This window comes from Triturus cristatus, chromosome 4_2 (assembly GCF_964204655.1).
Source record: "Triturus cristatus chromosome 4_2, aTriCri1.1, whole genome shotgun sequence".
Classification (NCBI taxonomy): Eukaryota; Metazoa; Chordata; class Amphibia; order Caudata; family Salamandridae; genus Triturus; species Triturus cristatus.
In genome coordinates this window covers 291,498,641-291,518,012 of record NC_140586.1, presented here as the reverse complement: position 1 = coordinate 291,518,012, position 19,372 = coordinate 291,498,641, and the positions used below count along the sequence as shown (strand labels likewise).

Genomic DNA, 19,372 nt, shown 5'->3' with positions numbered 1-19,372 from the left:
AAGACTCCAGATGCGTCCTCTCCAAGAGTGCTTAGCGCGCCAATGGAACCAGGCCCAGGGGCAAGTGATAGATCTGGTGTTGGTAGACGGTCGCACCCATCGCTCTCTGCAGTGGTGGAACACCACAAACCTTTCCAAAGGTCGACCGTTCCTGGACCCGGTTCCTCAAATAGTACTAACAACGGACGCATCGCTCTCCGGCTGGGGAGCTCATCTACTACATCTCGCCACACAGGGCAAGTGGACACCAACAAAAGTTACTCCATATCAACCATCTGGAGTTACTAGCAATCTTCTTAGCCCTAAAATCTTTTCAAACTCAAATTTCAGGCAAGGCAGTCCTGGTCCGAACAGACAACATGACAGCCATGTATTATATTAAAAAACAAGGCGGCACACACTCTCCACAGCTCTCACCTAGCACAGAGCATATGGAAATGGGCAATACCCCAGAAAATCTTTCTCCTAGCTCAGCATATCCCGGGAGTCCAAAACACAGTGGCAGATCTGCTCAGCAGGCAGACACAACAGATCCACGAGTGGGAGCTTCACCCGCAAGTTCTTCACCCGTACTTTCAAATGTGGGGGCATCCACAGATAGACCTCTTCGCCACCCACGAAAACGCCATATGGCCAAGCTTCGCCGCCAGATACCCACACCCATTGTCCAAAGGAAATGCGATATGGATGAACTGGTCAGGCAGATTTGCCTACACTTTTCCGCCTCTTCCACTCATTCCACTAGTGGTGTGCAAACTACAACAGCACTTCCTCACACTAATCCTAGTAGCTCCAACGTGGGCCAGACAACCGTGGTATACCACACTGCTGGAACCATCTGTAGTACCGCACCAAAAACTACACCTCTCGCCACACCTCTTAACCCAGAACCATGGAGAGATCAAACACCCGGACCCAGCGCAGCTCAACCTTGCGATCTGGCTCCTAGAATTCGGATACCTAAATCCTCCCCCTGACTGTATGAACGTCATCAAACAAGCTAGAAGACCTACCACTAGAGCGTGCTACGCCGCTAAGTGGAAACGTTTTGTTGTTTATTGCCATAACAACACCATCAATCCACTGGACGTGTCCATTCAACACATCATAGGCTACTTACTCCACCTACAAAGGTGCAACCTAGCCTACACGTCCATTTGACTACACCTCGCAGCTATTGCAGCTTACCTACAAAACAGGCAACATCTATCACTCTTTAGAGTGCCTGCCATCAAAGCCTTCATGGAAGGCCTTAAAAGAATAATTCCCCCCAGAGTGCCACCCTCACCTGTGTGGAACTTAAATATCGTTCTCACAAGGCTAATGGGGCCGGCCTTCGAACCTCTGCACAAATGCGAACTACAATTCCTAACCTGGAAAACCGCTTTTCTTGTAGCCATCATTTCCCTTAGAAGGGTCAGTGAGATACAAGCATTCAAGAACCCTTTCTCCAAATGCACCATAACAAGGTAGTTCTCCGTACCAACCCAAAATTCCTCCCTAAAGTCATTTCTCCCTTTCACCTAAACCAAACAGTAGAACTACCAGTATTTTTCTCGCAACCACAGACTGTTGCAGAAAGGGCTCTTCACACATTGGATGTCAAACGAGCCTTACTCTACTACATTCAAAACACAACCTTTCCGTAAGACCAAACAACTGTTTGTTCTCATCCAGGGGATACTCATCAATAGTCATAATCTATGAATAATCCCCGCCCATGTGCGGGATCCCGGAGCATATAGAAAAAACCATATATATACATTTATATGCATATGTGAAAACATATACATGCAGCCTAAAATGTTTCAAGCATGGTATTGCTGTAAATTACATAGGTTTGCATAGCAGTGCCCCCTAACCCATAAGGAAAAAAGGAAGCACCAAGCCAATTGTAACACAGCACTGCTTTATTGCCATAAAGCAAACTTGTAATTGTAGGCATTCGCCTGTAGGCTGCAGTAGAGTATAAAGAAACAAGAAAAACTGACACCTTGCCTTTAAGGCATTAGAGTAGGGGGACCGTGCCTTTAAGGCCTGCAGGAGACCCCCTGCTCCCATGATGCACTACAGGTGGCAGTTGGGCCAGTTCTTTATTCCAGCTCCTTCTGTGAGGATCCTGGAGCTTGAGCTCTTCAGTCTTTGACTGAAAGTTTTGAAGATTTGATTTTTTCTCAAAAATTTCGGCTGCTTCTGGTTCCTTAAGGCATTTTCTACTGGTGTACTGTAAAATTTCGAAATTTTTCCAGTCAGTATGCCTCCTTTATTAAGGAAATGCCCTTCTTGTGGAAATAAGATGGCGCTGGCAGACCCACACTCGGTGTGTATCGTGTGTTTGCCATCTAAACACACTCCTGACCGGTGCCCCCACTGCCAGAAGTTCTCCAAGCGCACTCTGAGGGACAGAGAGCGCATCAAGTTACATGCCCAGCTGGAGAAGGAAAGAAGCCGTCGGGAGGACAATCATTCTTCTTCTAGACCACCTTCTTCAGCTACCCAGGCTCAAAAACGGCGACATACCACCTCTCCTGACTCCAGGAAGACCAAGGTTGCACGTCATTCGTCGTCGACGTCTAAGGTACCGTCAACACACGAGAGGACGACTTCGGCATCAAGAGGGTCATCTCACCGTCGAGATTCTCCGCCGCGTAAAAGTAAGTCGGCGTCGAGGCGCAGTCCTTCGGGCTCGAAGGCTGCTAGTCCGGTGAGATCTGGACTGTCTCCGTCGAGGCTTCCGTCGACGTCGAGACACTCTCCGCTGCCCTCGAGGGGTTCGGCGTCGAGAGAGGCGGCGATGTACGTTTCGCCACGAGTGGGTCGCTCTACATCTAGACAAACCCCCCCTCGGCGCCATGGAAGGTCGACGTCGCCCAGTCGACGTCTAGGGAGGTCGCCGTCAAAGTCGCCAGGTCGACGTCAGGGACTATCGACGTCTAGGTCCTCCGGTCGACATCGGGTACCGGGGCGAAGGCGATCAGCGTCTATGTCTCCGCAACGCCATCGGCGTTCAACGTCGAGACCGCCGTTGAGGTCTGAACACCAGACTCAACACTTGGCACCTATGGTGACGCAAACGTCCTCGACGTCGAGGGGGTCGACGTCTAAGGATAAAGGCGCAGTGCCCGCGGAGAGACGAGTCACTTCAGAAGAGCGGTCATCGTCTCCAGGCCTGCACATCGTGCAGATCTCTCCGGAGAAGTCGCCTAAGGCTCAAGAGAGGTTCGGACTGTCACCTCGCTGGCTGGAGGATGTGGGCACTGGCACATGTAGGAGTCCGGGATCGGAATACTCCCGCACGTATTCTCCATCCCGCTTCTCTCCGCGTCGGAGTACGTCTCCTCGAGGGAGTCCGAGGCCTCCTCCCCCACGTCGGTCTCATTCCAGGGACCGTCGATCCACGCACAAACGGCCAAGATCTCCGTCAAAGCAAAGGTCACGGTCCAGGGCTCACCACAGTGACCGCCCCCACAAAAGGCGACGCAGCAAATCGTATACTGGCTCTTCATCTACAAGGTCCTCGGTCCGGGACTACTCTCCGACCTTCTCTTCTACACCTCCTTCTAGAGTTTCCCCGGTGGATGACATCACCACTTTCTCCGACGTTCTGGGTAGAGGTGCGCAAAAACTGAACATCACATTGCACACCCCTCTGGCACCCACTTCAGTCATCTTCGATACATTGCACCACCGGTCAGCACCCAGACCTCTGCTACCTTTGGTGCCAGGATTGTTGGAACCTGCCATGGCCACGTTCCTTGCTCCGGCTACGGTGGGCGCGGTGCCGTCCCGAATAGCGAAGAAGTACAAGGCCCCTGCGGAGGATCCCTTGTTCTTGAGGGCGGACCCGCCAGCGGACTCAGTGATCGTGGCGACGGCCATGAAAGCTCACTCGGCCTCAGTGTCATCTTCTGTACCCCCTGAGAAAGACAGCAAGCTGATGGACTCTTACGGCAGAAGAATGTGCAGCACCTCTGCCTCGCACATGAAGGTGGCTAGCGCTTCAGCCCTGCTAGGGCGATATGATCGTTCTTTGTGGGATTCCCTTACAAGGTTCGCTGAAAAATTGCCGAGAGAGGACCGGCAGGATTTCACAGAAATTCTCCAGGAAGGCGGGCTGGTAGCCAACCAAATCATCAGCGCGGCTGCCGATGCCTCGGATCTCGCCGCGCATGGCTACTCGCAGGGCGTCTGTTCACGGCGATCGGCCTGGCTGAGGCTAACTGGCCTCAAGCCGGATGCGCAGAAGAGGATTCTCAATCTCCCCTTTAACGGGTCGTCTGTTTGGGGCGCACGCAGATGAGCAAGATGAAGGCGGAGTTGGATACGGTTAAGGCTGTTGGGCTGGAAAAGCGGAAGGAGTTCCGTAAGCACTTTCGTCAGGGCGACAAACGTGCATTCCATCAGCGCGTTCAAACACCCCAATGGTCCTCCCAAAATCAACAGAGGTCCCAGTTCCAGCAAAGGGGCCGCGGCAGAGGAAGGGGACATGCACAACAGCAGCAGTCCTCCACCAAGCAGCCTTCGAAGCAGTGAGGTCTTACTTCCTCCGCGCTCGTTCGCCACTCCGGTAGGAGGAAGTATCAGTGTTCACCTGGCAGAATGGGAAGCAATTACAAAAGACAGATGGGTGCTGAATATTGTGCAGCATGGCTACTTGCTGCGGTTCAAGTCTCCCCCTCCGCAGATACCACCACGGAGGCAGGCACTCCCTCCAATCCAAAAACGACTTTTACAGAACGAAGTGGCCACACTCCTTTCCAAGAACGCCATAGAGGAAGTTCCACCCGGGCAGAGAAATCAAGGAGTGTACTCCCGGTATTTTCTAGTTCCAAAACGAGGAGCGGTCACGGAGTACAGACCCATTCTCGATCTCCGGCTCCTGAACGGATTTGTCAGAAAAGAGAATTTCCGAATGCTGGCCCTGCACCAGATCTTCCCGCATCTCCACCAGGGGGACTGGATGTGCGCCATCGACCTTCAGGATGCTTACTTTCATATCCCTGTATCAGCGAAGCATCGAAAATTTCTCAGATTTCAGGTCTCTCGTCGGCATTATCAGTACAGAGTCCTGCCATTCGGCCTCAAATCCGCTCCACGAACATTCTCAAAGTGTATGGCGGTGGTGGCTGCCTTCCTCCGCAAGCGGAAGATATTAGTCTACCCTTATCTGGACGACTGGCTCCTGAAAAGTTCAACGCCGGCTCATCTCCGGAGTCATCTATCATTTTGCCTCCGGCTGCTACGATCACTGGGTCTACAGGTCAATTACAAGAAGTCGGTCCTCAATCCCACTCAGCGGATTCACTACCTGGGCACCTCTCTGGACTCCGCAAAGGCAAGCGTGTGTCCTTCGGAGGAGAGGTTATCATCCATGCTTCAGAAATGCCGCAAGCTTCTCAACAACGCATTTCCCACAGCCAGGCAAGTGTCTTCTCGTCTGGGGTCGATGGCTTCATGCATTTACATTGTACCCAATGCACGTCTTCACATGCGACCTCTGCAACAAGACCTAGAGGATCAGTGGTCAAAGAGGTCTGGCCGATGGGACGATCTTCTTTCCCTTCACCAAGCAGCCAAAGACTCGATCAGGTGGTGGATGAAACGCTCCCATCTACTTCACGGCGTTCCTTTCCATCAAGCGCCACCGACACAGACAGTGGTAACGGATGCCTCCATGCAGGGCTGGGGTGCTCATATGGGCCAGCTTCAAGTACAAGGTCTCTGGTCCGATGTCGAGCAGAGTTATCACATCAACTTTTTGGAGCTCTGAGCGGTTCACCTCGCGCTCAAATCCCTGTACCCATCCCTCCACACCAACCATGTGCAGGTTCAGACAGACAACACCACAACTATGTTCTATCTGAACAAGCAAGGAGGCACCAGATCTCGAGTGCTGTCGCTGGAGGCTCAGTCCATCTGGAGATGGCTTCTGACGAGAGGCCTGTCGATCGTCGCCGTCCACCTGCCAGGGACCCTGAAAGTGCAGGCAGACGGCCTAAGCAGAGACTTCGTCAAAGCGCACGACTGGGTGCTCAACGAAGGCGTCGCTCAAGAGATCTTCCGGCTGTGGGGAGTACCGGACATCGATCTCTTTGCAGACGCGACAAACACAAAATGCCCCGTCTTCACCTCCAGGTTCCCCCAACGGGGGTCTCAGGGGAACGCTCTTTTGATCAGCTGGTCCAGGACATTGCTATACGCTTTTCCTCCTCTCCCCCTCATCCCAGCTGTGATACAGAAGTTCTACAGGGCCAGGACTCGGATGATCCTAATAGCCCCGGAGTGGCCCGCTAATGGTGGTACCCGGACCTACTCCAGCTGTCGGAGGTGCCACACCGGAGGTTGCCTTGCCTTCCGGACTTGTTGACCAAGGACAAGGGGAGAGTGTTCCATCCTAACCTCCCCTCCCTCCGGTTGACAGCATGGCTCCTGAATTCGTCCAGTATGGACATTTAGATCTGCCACCGGACTGTATGAACATCCTCCGTGAAGCGAAAAGACCCTCTACCAGGAAGTCTTATGGCTTCAAGTGGAAGAGATTCTGTATTTGGTGCAGGGATAACGCCCTTGATCCGATCAGGGGTCAAGAACAGGTTATCCTCCCCTACTTACTGTACTTGGCGAAGTCTGGGTTAAACTATTATTCCATCAGAGTCCATTTAGCTGCGATCACAGCTTATAGGAAATCTCCTACCCAGACCTCATTCTTCCAGATGCCAGTGGTTAAGGATTTCTTAGAGGGGCTTAAGAAAGTATTTCCACCAGTGAGGTCTCCTTCCCCCTCCTGGGAACTCAACATTGTACTCTCTAAGCTGATGGGGTCCCCTTTCGAACCTATCCATAAGGCATCCTTGCAACACCTGACCTGGAAGGCTGCCTTCTTGGTGGCCATCACTTCTGCCCGCAGGGTGAGCGAGATTCAGGCCCTCTGCTGCAAGGAACCTTACACGGTTTTCCATGCTAATAGAGTGGTGCTCCGTACACATCCGAGTTTTCTGCCCAAGGTGGTCTCGGACTTCCACATTAACCAGGTGATCACGTTGCCCACCTTTTTCCCGCAGCCAACCACTCCCCCGGAGAGAGCCTTACATTCTCTTGATCTCCGGAGGGTGTTGAAATTTTATTTTATCTGGCTAAGACTCTCTCACTTAGAAAGTCCGACAGGCTTTTTGTTAATTACGGGCCCACTAACACAGGGCTGGCTGCTTCCAAGAGGTCCATTTCTCGATGGATTGTCTCCTGTATAGCCTTGGCTTACTAACTGTCCCATAAGGTTTTGCAGGTTAGACCTAGAGCACACTCTACTCGAGGGAAGATTTGCAAAGCGGCGACATGGCACTCAGTACATACTTTCACGCGCCATTATTGCCTAGATTCAGACGCACAGGCCGACGCCCAGGTGGGGCAGGCTTCTTTGAGGAACTTGTTTGCATGACGGTTATGTTATGTGATGTGACTGCAAGTCTTAAATGCTATGATGCTCGTCCGCGAGACTTTGGGTATGGGCTTGCTACTCTATTCATAGATTATGACTATTGATGAGTATCCCCTGGATGGGAAGGATTAGTTACTTACCTGTAATCCTAGTTCTCATCCAGGGGTATACTCATCAAAGTCATAAGCAACCCACCCACCTCCCCGGACGAGCATTGTTTTCCTTAAGGTATTGTTTTCTGCAATCAAGATATGTTCAGGTGCGAATGCACCGCCAAAAAGAACTGGCCCAACTGCCACCTGTAGTGCATCATGGGAGCAGGGGGTCTCCTGCAGGCCTTAAAGGCACGGTCCCCCTACTCTAATGCCTTAAAGGCAAGGTGTCCGTTTTTCTTATTTCTTTATACTCTACTGCAGCCTACAGGTGAATGCCTACAATTACAAGTTTGCTTTATGGCAATAAAGCAGTGCTGTGTTACAATTGGCTTGGTGCTTCCGTTTTTTCCTTATGGGTTAGGGGGCACTGCTATGCAAACCTATGTAATTTACAGCATTACCATGTTTGAAACATTTTAGGCTGCATGTATATGTTTTCACATATGCATATATATGTATATATATGGTTTTTTCTATATGCTCCGGGATCCCGCACATGGGCGGGGATTATTCATAGATTATGACTTTGATGAGAATACCCCTGGATGAGAACTAGGATTACAGGTAAGTAACTAATCCTTTCTTTCTCTCCACCGCACAAAGGTAACCTCATCTCAATATCGGGGATAGCTGGTGGATTGTAAAATGCATTCAAATCTGCTATCATAAAGCAAAGCGAACGCTATCCATTCCCCCGAAAGCCCATTCTATATGAAAAATCGGGGCTTCCATGGCATTCTTAGGGAACATCCCATTAGATGATATCTGCAAAGCAGCTACATGGTCAACACCGCACACTTTCACCAAACACTATTGTGTAGATGTGCAAACTAGGCAACAAGCTAGTGTGGGCCAGGCTGTACTCAAAACGTTATTTCACACCACTGCAACAGATACGGGTGGTCGCCGCTAACGGTGGGTACTGCTATATAATCTATGCACAAGTGTGCAATCTGCAGCTCATATGCCTCGAACGGAATATGCTACTTACCAGTATGCATCTGTTCTTGGCATGTAGAGCTGCAGATCTCCACACGCCCACCTGCCTCACCAGCTACCTGTATCTGTCCCAGTTTCTTATTTAGATAGCACACACATGGGCATCGTCACTGTTACTACTACGCTCCATCTTTCCCTGCTGGCGAAAAACAATCTGAGGATGGAGCCGAAGCCCATGCGCAATACGATCCAAAGGAGGAGTCACCGACCTCGTGACTTCTAAAGACTTTCCAAGAGGAGACACAAACTGCAAACATCCGGGCCCAACACCAGATGGCGATCTATGCACAAGTGTGTAGTTCTGCAGCTCTACATGCCAAGAACAGATGCATACTGGTGAGTAGCATATTCCTTTCCTCACATTTCTGTGGTGGAAAGTTCTGGAATCTGTGTGGATCCTCAAAATTCCACTCACCCCGCTTTCCGCAAAGTCTTCTGAGAAAAATGGTACCTCACTTGTGTGGGTGGGTCAAGTACCCGCGACAGGCAAGGGCCCAAAACGTATTGAGGCGATATGAAAATTGCCTATCACAAAACAACCTGGTTTTGCAAGGGGGAGGGGGGTCACCTGGGTTTTTGGCCCTGTGCTCGGCGGCGAGCTAGGCAAACCTACCAAATCCACAGATTTCGGAAAACGAGACACCCGTGGGATTAAAGGGAGGTATGGCTTGCCTGGATAACCCAACGTTTTCTTACCCAGAATCCCCTCCAAACCTCAAATTTAGCTGAAAAAATCCTTTTTTACTGTTTTTTGTTCTGGAAAGTTATGGCATCACTGGGTTTCTAGGGTGCTTTCTGCTCCCACGGGGGGCAGAAAGACAGGAATTTTGTGGGGGGAGTGGTGTGCGGGCATTGGCATGCCCATCTTTGGCAGCCCCCACCCCTAAATTAATTGTAAAACCTTGGCGTCTAGTGGGCTCTCTGCCCCCCCCCCCCCCCCCCCGGGGGGCAGATTGGGGTTTGCCGCCCCCATCTTCACCCGGGGGGGGGGGGGGGGGACAGCCCCCACCCCTAAATAAAATGAAAACAAGCATCCCTGGTATCTAGCAGGCTTTCCCCCCCCCCCCACCCCCCATTCGGAGGGGGGCAGAAAGACTAAATTTGCCCAAAATAATATGGGGGGCTGCTCCCCCTGACTGGTATCTAGTGGGTGGATCCCTGCTTGGGGATCGCCCCCCAGGGATCCACTGGGGAGGGGTACCATTGGAAAGTGGAGATTCTCCCCTTTCCAACAATACCTCTCCTGACTTTCTACGTGCTCAGGGGGCAGAGATAGCCCCCTGAGCACATAGAAAGTGAAACTGAAATGAGCCTCTTGGCTCATTTCAGTTTCATTTTCATTGCAATGACGGCAGCGTGCCATGCACGCGATAGGCATTGCAATGAAAATGCAAATTGGCCTTGGTAGTTTGGGGAAGCTCTTCCCCAACCTCCCGAGGCCAATAAAAAAAAAAGGGAAATCCCTCTGCTGTCTTCAGCAGAGGGATTTAGTGCCCCTGTTCTCATGACGGAATGGTTCCGTCATGAGCACAGGAGCACCGGTGCTCATGACGGAACCATTCCGTCATGAGCACCGAAGGGGTTAAGTTATGTCTGCACCAAAACACACAGGCTGCAATGGCTGTGAGTATGTGTTTGTTTAGGGGTCTCTGAGGGTGGCACAATACATGCTGCAGCTCTTATAGACCCTCTCTGGTCACCACAAGGCCCTTGGTACCAGTGGTACCTTTTACAAGGGACTTATAGTTGTGCCAATTGTGGAAACAAAGGTTCAGTTTTGAGAAAGAAAACTGAACTCAGGAATAAAGTGGATGGTAATCATGACCACTCGCTTGTTACTTATATGTATGCTTGTTCATTTGAAGCTTGGTAATAAGTACATTCAAGTTTAGAGATCCAGCTAGACTGTATAAGGATCAAGTATGTATGCCATTGTTTTCTCTGTCCCAGTGGTGTACTTATGGATGGTTTAATCACACTTTCATACATGTTTGTACATATTGTTGCTTAGCTGCTTTTAATTGCTAATAAACTGAGCATATAAACTTTGCCATGGTCCTAATACTGATGATGGTCCCACTCATGAAATACTTAGAGACTAAGAGTACATGTGCTACACAGGAGGACTATTTTGTCTTCTCTCTATCCACCACACACCTTCTCCGTTCTGAAGTTTGATTTGTGTGTTGTGCACATTTACTCTTGTAAGTTTGAAGTTGTCATAACTCAAAGTGTTCTGTGTTGACAGTCCTTTTTTCATTTGTTATGGATTCTTCTGTCTTTCTAGAATGCTGAAGCCAAGGGCTTACGAGACCAACGCCTCGAACTGCAGCGAAGGGTGGCGGAAGCTAGTGACGATGACCTCATCCCTTTCGGAGACAGACCCACAGTGTCTCGCTTTGGTGCCATCTCACGCACTTCCAAGACTTTGTATCAGACACCTGGTCAGATGCAGGCTATGGCGGGCCAAACGGGGCCTGCCAAAACCATGGGCATATCGGGTGCGTCAAAATATAGCTGGCTAACAGGACCATCTGTCACAAATGTCCAGAACAGATTCACACTTAGTGTGTACTTCCTATTTCGTAATCAGATTACAGGCGTGGTTTGGCAAAAACATGTCTTCATTCTACGTTTTAGTAATCTATTGTAGCATTTAGTGTTACCTGCCATGTATGAGGTTAGCTTTGGACTGAAATACAAAAAGCTATACAAAGCTTTGATGTTTTTGCATGTCTGAATGGCTTTGTCATCTTAATTGAGTTATGGGTGTATGGTGTTGGGTGGCTTAATGTGGTTAGACATCATTGCTCTTCCTATGACTGACCTTGGTCTCGATCTGTACCGTAGTAAGCATGGCATTGTTTTTCTTTTGTTTTACAGAGTACAGTCCGTATGGCGCTCACAGTGGCTGGGCCGGTCCTGCATATAACGCCCACCAAAACATGTCTTCTCAGGGACACTTCACCGAGAGGTATGAAGTACCACTTATTAGAGCTCCACACCATTGTCGGCTATTACTCTGGGGTATCCAAGAACTTTAATAAATATAGATAATTGAGATTATTAGCATCTCCATCAAAATCATTGTACTTTGTTAAAGGCTATATGTACCTCCGTGGTCTACTGTATTTAGTGCTGTGAGAAATTGTGTTCAACCTGGGTATTTCTTCTGACTACTCTGTTTAGTGCATCCTGAGGTTTCAGTGTTTGACAGTGTAGGGAGCTTTGCATCCCAGTCTTTCTCCCTGTCTGTAGTCGGTGCTGTAGCGTCTGTAGTCCATGCTGTTGCGAGCTCCGGTACCAAGACTGTTCTTCATATCTTAACATTTCTCTTCACCTTCCTTCCCTCTTATTGTGCTGGTTCACCCCTGCTTGTTGGTTGTTGCACTTAATGGCCAAAGTGTGACTGGTGTTTCCAGTTGTGAGTTATGTATGTGGTCACTGTGACCTAGGATCCAAGTGCTCATCAGTGGTTGATATTCTAATATTCCTTCCATCACCTTTGTTTGTTGCACATACTCATCGTTCAGACCAAAGGCACATCCAGTCATCCTTTCTCTGCATTGTGACTCAGACTGGTTCATTCAGGTCTCATGTCATCGTCTTGGCTTCAATAGTGCGGCTCGTGAAGGACTTCAGCCCTACAGTCCTTTATGCGTTAGAGTGGGGTATGTCTAGAAAGGAAGACATTTTATTCCTCGGCAGAGAGATGAGTAAAATATTTGACTTTTTCACAAAGAAAGCTAGTTGTGCCGGAGAGAGCAATGAGACTAGTGGATGTGGTACAGAGGTTGATCAAGGAGTGTGGCTATTCCCAGGAAGAATGAAAGAACATAAGTTGTGTCCAGGGAGAATCAGGAAATGGTTAGCTGTGCTCAAAGTCTGTGTGGCTGGGTGTCTGCTCCTATGGGTTCGTTAGGTCGAGCCTAGCAGCACGCATATGCTGCTCGAGGCATGGTGTATTCTCTGTCGGCTTTGGCCGCATCCATCACTTGTAATTGGCTCCTTGTAGTGCCCTTGTAAAATCTTCCTGTTCTACGGTCCCTTTGTTTTCTTTGTCTTGTCTTTTGGCCATATTTTTTCTGCCCTGGCGCCTGCCCAGTTACATGGATCGGATCAGTTCACTTTTCACCACTTATGCACGTTTCGCGCACTATTTATTTTGCTTCAGCTCGTTTACTGTTCTTGCACCACCATCCACCCGTTCTTTCGCGTATCATGCATATTTGTATTTGAAACCTAGTAAGGTTATACCAATGCTCACTAAACGTTGGCAGCCCCTCTCCTCCCTGCCCTTTGGAATTTTATTTTCGGTCTTCGTTTCTCCCATGCTGTCTGTCCTGTGTGGCGCTTAAAGTATGCCCATAACAGGGCTCGACAAATCCACTCGACCGCTCGCATTTGCGAGCTAAATTTAATGAGGTCGAGCTATTTTTAGGTCCTACTCGCCCTTTCTAGCGAGTATGAAAACATACTAACTTTTGTCCTCTGTCTTTGAAAACGAAGCAAATGTGACAAAATAACAAGATTTAAAGGCCTTTTTATTGCTCACAAAGCAAATGAGCAATAAAGATGCCTTTAAATCTTGTTGTCTTGTCACATTTGCTCCGCTTTCAGAGACGGAGGTCAAGTAGGTTACTGTTAGGTCGAGGAGAGTTTTCAAGGTACTAGACCTGCAGGACTAGTACCATTTTTCAGATTTTTCGAGCCCTGCATAATAAAACAAGGATTTGCAGTGCAATAGGTCTTGCATTTGCGAGAGTTTAAGCTATTGGCATTGTAAATGACAATGCCTTTTAATGATCTGTTTTGAAAAGAAAACGGATAAATAAAAGGCATTGTCATTTACAATGCCAATAGCTCAAACTCTCGCAAATGCGAGACCTATTGTATTGCAAATGCTTGTTTAGTGGGTGACCTAATAGCATGTTCTCTTGGTGATAGAGGTCTGTGCACTAAATCTGCAGGTTACAAGTTGGAATATATCACTCTGCAACCCTCACCAAAATCATTGCGAATTTGGAAAACTGAGAAGCATTAAGGCAGAATCATTAAATTAATCAGGTGACTCCATGTCATCAGAACCACAATGCTCTGCTCCAGGGATTTCTTTTAACAGCCTAGGGATTCAAATCCTTCTATTTCACTGTTATAGACAGCAGCAGATAAGTATATTTTTAGAAAACCAGAAAATGGATATGCCCCCTTCGTCATGGCCATCTGCTAATCTTATGCTTTGAGTGCTGTGAAATGCAATCAAAACTTGTGAAAACACAAAATATTATTTGAATCCCGAATCACAGCTTCCTTACAACTATTAAATGACTGTTCCTAGACTTCTGGGGGTGGATACCAGCCAGGCACACTAACCTGCCCCACTATAAATTGACATTGGTGTATACAAAAAAAGTCTTGCATAATTGGAAAGGCTTTGAGAACGCTAATAGGCGCTAAAAATTGATTACCAGGCACTTCCATGCACAAGCGAGTGATTAGTGTTCACGTTGTCTGTTGCAGTGACCGTTCCGTGATGCATTTGTGACATAAATACAAAACATCACTTCTACGGCATGGTATGTAGGTATTGATTCTGAAATGACTGGTGCGATAAGCAATCAGTTCTTGCAAGAGTAGACTGGTCCCAGCACAGCAGCAGCCAAGCATGTGTCAGCTGTGCAGCCTGCACCGAATCCCTTCAAATAACTGATTATCTCATCGCGGGCTCTCGTTGTCTCTGCACATAGGGGCAATGTTTATATAGAGCCAGCCAGGAAAAGCGAGTGTGGGGCAGAAACAGCGAGGCTTATAGCAACCTCGAGAGAGTCAGTGGTACTCAGTGAGGGGGCAGCAGGAAGAAAGGGAGGGTCCATCGGCAGCTAAAGTGTGAGAGGGGCAGGGAATAGAGGGTGAGGGCTAGCACGACGTAGTAAGGAAGGGACTGGCACAAGCAACAGACAGAGGGCCAGGAGCACACAGCCAGGCACCGGTCATATACTTACTATGGGGTCAGGAACACACAGCAAGATCCCTGAGTCTGGACAAAAAGAGTACATGCATTTGCAATGCAATAGGTCTCGCATTAGGAGTTTGAGCTATTGGCATTGTAAATGACAATGCCTTTTATTTATGTGTTTTCAGAACAGATAAATCAAAAGCGTTATTTACAATTCCAATAGTTTAAACTCTCGCAAATGTGAGACCTATTGCATTGGAAATGCATTAGTGTTCTAAAAAATAAAAAGATGTTAGGAGACCGCGAACAAAGCTATTTGAGTAAATCGTGCTCAAAGGCTGTAATTAAAGCCTACTGAATAACAACACATTTAACAGGGGGTGTCACCATTGGAGCTTACAAAATGAGACAATGCAGTACTAAGGAGGAACTACTAAGCCTATTGACCAATGAACAGCCACAGTTTACAGTGGACAATGGCACAAGCCAATGAAAAATATGGGCGGAGAGTGGGCGGAACTTCAAGTCCCTACCTGATTACAGCATGCCTCGCCGAGCAACGAATGCGCTGTCCATGCACCCCCACCCCCAAAAAAGAAGAAAGAAAATCACAGCAACTACTGAAGGTCCGCAATCGTGATGGCCGGGGGCACATAATGCCCCAGACTGACTCCTGAGCACACAGGCCATAGTGTGTGGTCCGTCTAGTAATCTGCTGGGTCTGGGCTGCAAAACGCCTGCTTCTCAGCCAAGCAATTTCGGGGACTTTAAATTCTTGTCCAAAACCGCAATGGCTGCCCCGTCCCGTTTCACTTTTCCGATGCGGTTTACATCCCCATGCAGTCTCACTGCTACTTCACCCATCCTCCCCCTTGTCCACCCCTCCACCGTCATTGCTTGTTTTGTTTGCTGCTAGTTTTTTCCTGAACAGTGTCTGTGCACGTCTGTCCTTGTGTGTATATATGCCACTAGACTGATTTAGGCAGATGACTTATAATTTTTGTATGCAAAACAGGCTTTGTTTTAGGTTTCCCCAGCCTGAAATAGAAGTCAGTGGGAGAAAATTGGGAGCACAGTTTAAAAAAAAATAATCTATCACTTTATTGTTGTAAAATATTGCCATGTATGTTTAACTGCTGCGGGGTGCACTCCCTGTTATGTGGCTGAGGGAGTTAAAGTGTCCGATGCAGAAATCTGTGTGAAACTTGCAAGTCACGTGAGCCTGCTTCAGTAGAGTATTTCAGGGTACGGGGTAAAAGTGCTGACAGCAGAGCTCTGTGTATAAGGAGAGGTCACAAGTTTAAATATGTTTAGTCCGTATTTATTATGCTCGTTGAAAGTGGACCCTGGCACCGTTGTAATTGTACCATCTTTGCGTACACAGGCTGTCTGACGAAGCTTGGGGTGGCTTTGGCGTGAGTCCGGGCAAAGGGCAGCTGCAGTCTGATTAACCAAGCCAAAGACCAAAGTGTAAATACTGAAAGTGCGGCCATAGATGAAACAGCCTCCCAACTTTTCAGGGCTGCCCAGGGCTTTGAAGGACAGAGAAGCTAGTTTGCTGTTGAGGCTTCAGAAAATGAAGGCCACCTTGAAGACTGACTCAGAGGATGATTCCAAGGCACGCTCCTCAAAAAAAAAGCTTAAGACCGATTCTACTGAGGAGAAAGTGGATGAAAAAGCAGAAGATAAAAGACAAGAAGTCATCTTCATCTTCTCTGCCTCATACACCCCTAAAAAAGTCCGTCGACGACAACCTTTAATCGCCGATGGCAAGATCAATGACTATGATCTCAATCAAGAGTTTCCCACAGTTGACGGTTTCGTCGACGGACAAAAAAATCCACAGAATTTACCCCATGGACAAAAATGTCACCGCTTCCTCCCTCAAATCTGCTGGATATGCAGGAGTCTGAAGATAAAGGGTCATATGGAGTGGCCTATAGCCCCTCACAACTACAGACTAAGACGAATGCCAGGAAGGGCAGGGGGATTTTTCTTTTAAAGACCGTCCAGTATCCGGCTCCAAAAGATGAGTCTTTCCAACAGTCGTATGAGGAGGAAGAAGATGCACATCCTAATGTGAGGGAAGAGTCAGTCTATGCCTATTTCTCTAGTGTCTGATTTACGACACATGGTCAATGACTACTATTGCTGTTTTCCGGATGCTAACGCCCCTGCCACGGATACCTCAGGAGGATCTCAACCTGCAGCTCAAGCTTCGGTGGTTCCGCCTACGGTGCAAAAAGTGCGCACCCTTCCAATAATTACAATTAGAGATGATTTTGCAGAGTGATGTAGAAGAACACCCAGAAGAAGGGGCACTTCTTCAGGAGGATCCAGTGGGCGACGAATGGGATCAATATATCTTACCTGTGGTGTTTATCCTCGGACCACAACGTCGAGGAATGCAGGAGCTGCAGGAAAATGAATCCTAAGGCTATCAAAGAACGTGAAGCCAAATTGTTTATGGCGAAAGCCAAAAAGGAAAAGAGATGTAGGAAGAGGGCGAAGTCTTCGTCTTCTCACACTTCGAGGTCGAAGAAGCATAAAAAATCCAAGAGGAGACATACCTCTCGACATCGATCTTCGAAAGCCAGGGTCTCGAGATTGAGGTCGCCGACTCCAGCTGAGCGACCTCGGAGAAGGGACTTCATCTTTCCTACTCCTTCTCCTCAAGCGACGCCAGTACCATCTCCAGCTGCTGCGTCTCAGATTTCAGAGGCTTCTAGGCTTCATGAAGAATCACCGGCTCCAGCGACGGTGCCGGGTGGGTCCTCTCCAGGCCGTGTGGCTTCACTTGAGCGGGTGGCGTCCCCGGCTCCGCAGGCTCCAGTGCGACCTCCGGTGACTCCCCTACAGGACGGTACTGTGAGAAAGTGGCTCTGTATATACTGTTGCTTAAAAGGTACAGGGTGTACAGAGTCCACAGTCCCCAAGGGTTTGACAGAGGCTAAAGTTAGATATAACCTTACTCTCTAAAGTGGTAGCTTGGTCGAGCAGTAAGGCAGTATCAGAGGACAGTGTAAAGCATTTGTTGTACACACTCAGTCAGCAAATGGTCTCACACACTCAATAACTGAACTCTAGGCCAGTGGTTGGTATATAAAAAAATATATGCTTGTTTTATTTTAGAACCAACAATTGGCATTAAAATATTCTTTCTCAGAATGAGATACTTTATATAAATACTTCTGCAATATGCAATTGACTTTTGTAAACAGTTGCAAGTGGTTGCAATAGGCAACACTATCTTAAACACAACAATGCATTGCAACAGATAACTTTTAGGATTACTTTTGGAATTCCAGGACTGGATCCTAGATTCAGTCCTGGGTCAGTACTTAGAATCAAGTGATGAAAGTCGACTTAATTACTGTGATGATTTTTAAACAATATTTAGCTATTTTAAAAGTTGACACTTAAAAAATATTTAAAAGAAAACAGTCAATGATTCCCTATGGAAGAAAATTCAAGTTGCAGGTACAGTATGTTCTCGTTACTTTTGTAATCCACTACTGGGTACCTAGACTCAGTACTGGGACCTTTATCCAAAACAAATTACGTTTTCAGATATTATACGATTTTTAAAGACTATTTAAAGATTGCAGAAATGGACACTTAGAAGAAATTTCACAGAAAAACAGTCAATGATATCCTATGGGAGAAAATTGGGTTACTGGTAAGTACAGTTGTTGTTGCAGGGATTCTGCTTATGCACAGAACTATGCACAGGAAACCAGGACCTCAGTGAATTGTGGTGTACCAAAAACTCACCTCAGAACCCAGAACCCCTTATCCGACCAGCATCAGTGTCCCATTCGTTATCCGATTTTTATCTCGGCGGTCCCAATGTATAGACAACCCAGAACAAGCGACTTAGTGTATTCTCAGGAATGGTGGGAATCAGAAATACCTGTTCGTAATTATTCTCATATCAGTCCACAACAGAATAAACAGAGACACGGTAAAGTTTAACGAGTTTATTTTATAAACCTCGTGTCCTAAGATGCAGTACTTTGGCTAACATAAGCAGACAAATGATTAATATCAAAACCATCAGCATAGTTACAATACCATAGAAAATGAAAGGAGTAATCATAATAAAATGACAGTGGATGACAGCCACCTTCCTTTCGCTAGTAAACTAATATTATTATTATTACTAATAAAAGGTCTCTAGGTTTGAATGGGGAACTCCATACTGTAAAGATCAGCTTAGTGGAATCACATCACAGGATCAGCTAGACTCTGCTCCTGGGAAAGCTCTTCTTCCGAATGTCTCTAAAGCATGCAGCCTGCAATATTAAAAGCACTCGACTTTAAGGGATTTGCAGCTGCGTGCATGTTATGGCTAAATAGTGGGCCGATCAACCTGAACCCAACAACATGCACCGTCTAGCGACCCAGACTGTTTCTTTACACAATGTTCAGACCAAGGTCGCAGCTCACTGTTAGGGATGTGAACAACAGACAGTTCTCATGTGAAGCAAAGCCGAGGAAGCATTTCTTAATTAATAACATGTATCTACAGTGTCGTGTGCAAAAGCAGCAAAAAGTGGTAAGATGGCTTTCTAACATCTAACGCGGTTGTGCTAACTTTGCATTGTACGTATATAAATAGCCGTCTTCCCTACACCCCCCCCCCCCTTGATCGGACCACTAACCAGTAGGGGCGCAATTTCAAGAACGCAGAGTTCAAGTTCGATATAACGGAACCAAGGGCACAAATGTGAGTCCATATAAGGTAAGTGAAAAGTTCGAAGAAAAAAAGAGGAGAAAAAAAAACCATTTAAAGGGAAAAAAATTATCATCGATGGATTGTCAACG

At 47.7% G+C, this 19,372-nt stretch overlaps 1 protein-coding gene across 13 annotated transcripts in view; it reads left to right on the top strand.

Annotated features, from left to right (window-relative positions):
- Nucleotides 1-19,372, top strand: part of RC3H1 (ring finger and CCCH-type domains 1) — a 710,644-nt gene that overhangs the window by 473,748 nt on the left and 217,524 nt on the right. For all 13 annotated transcript variants that reach the window (XM_085601577.1, XM_085601575.1, XM_085601567.1 and 10 more), the window contains 2 exons: nt 10,877-11,090; nt 11,473-11,563. In XM_085601577.1, the coding sequence (XP_085457703.1) occupies nt 10,877-11,090; nt 11,473-11,563 (305 nt within the window). The remainder of the gene's footprint in view (nt 1-10,876; nt 11,091-11,472; nt 11,564-19,372) is intronic.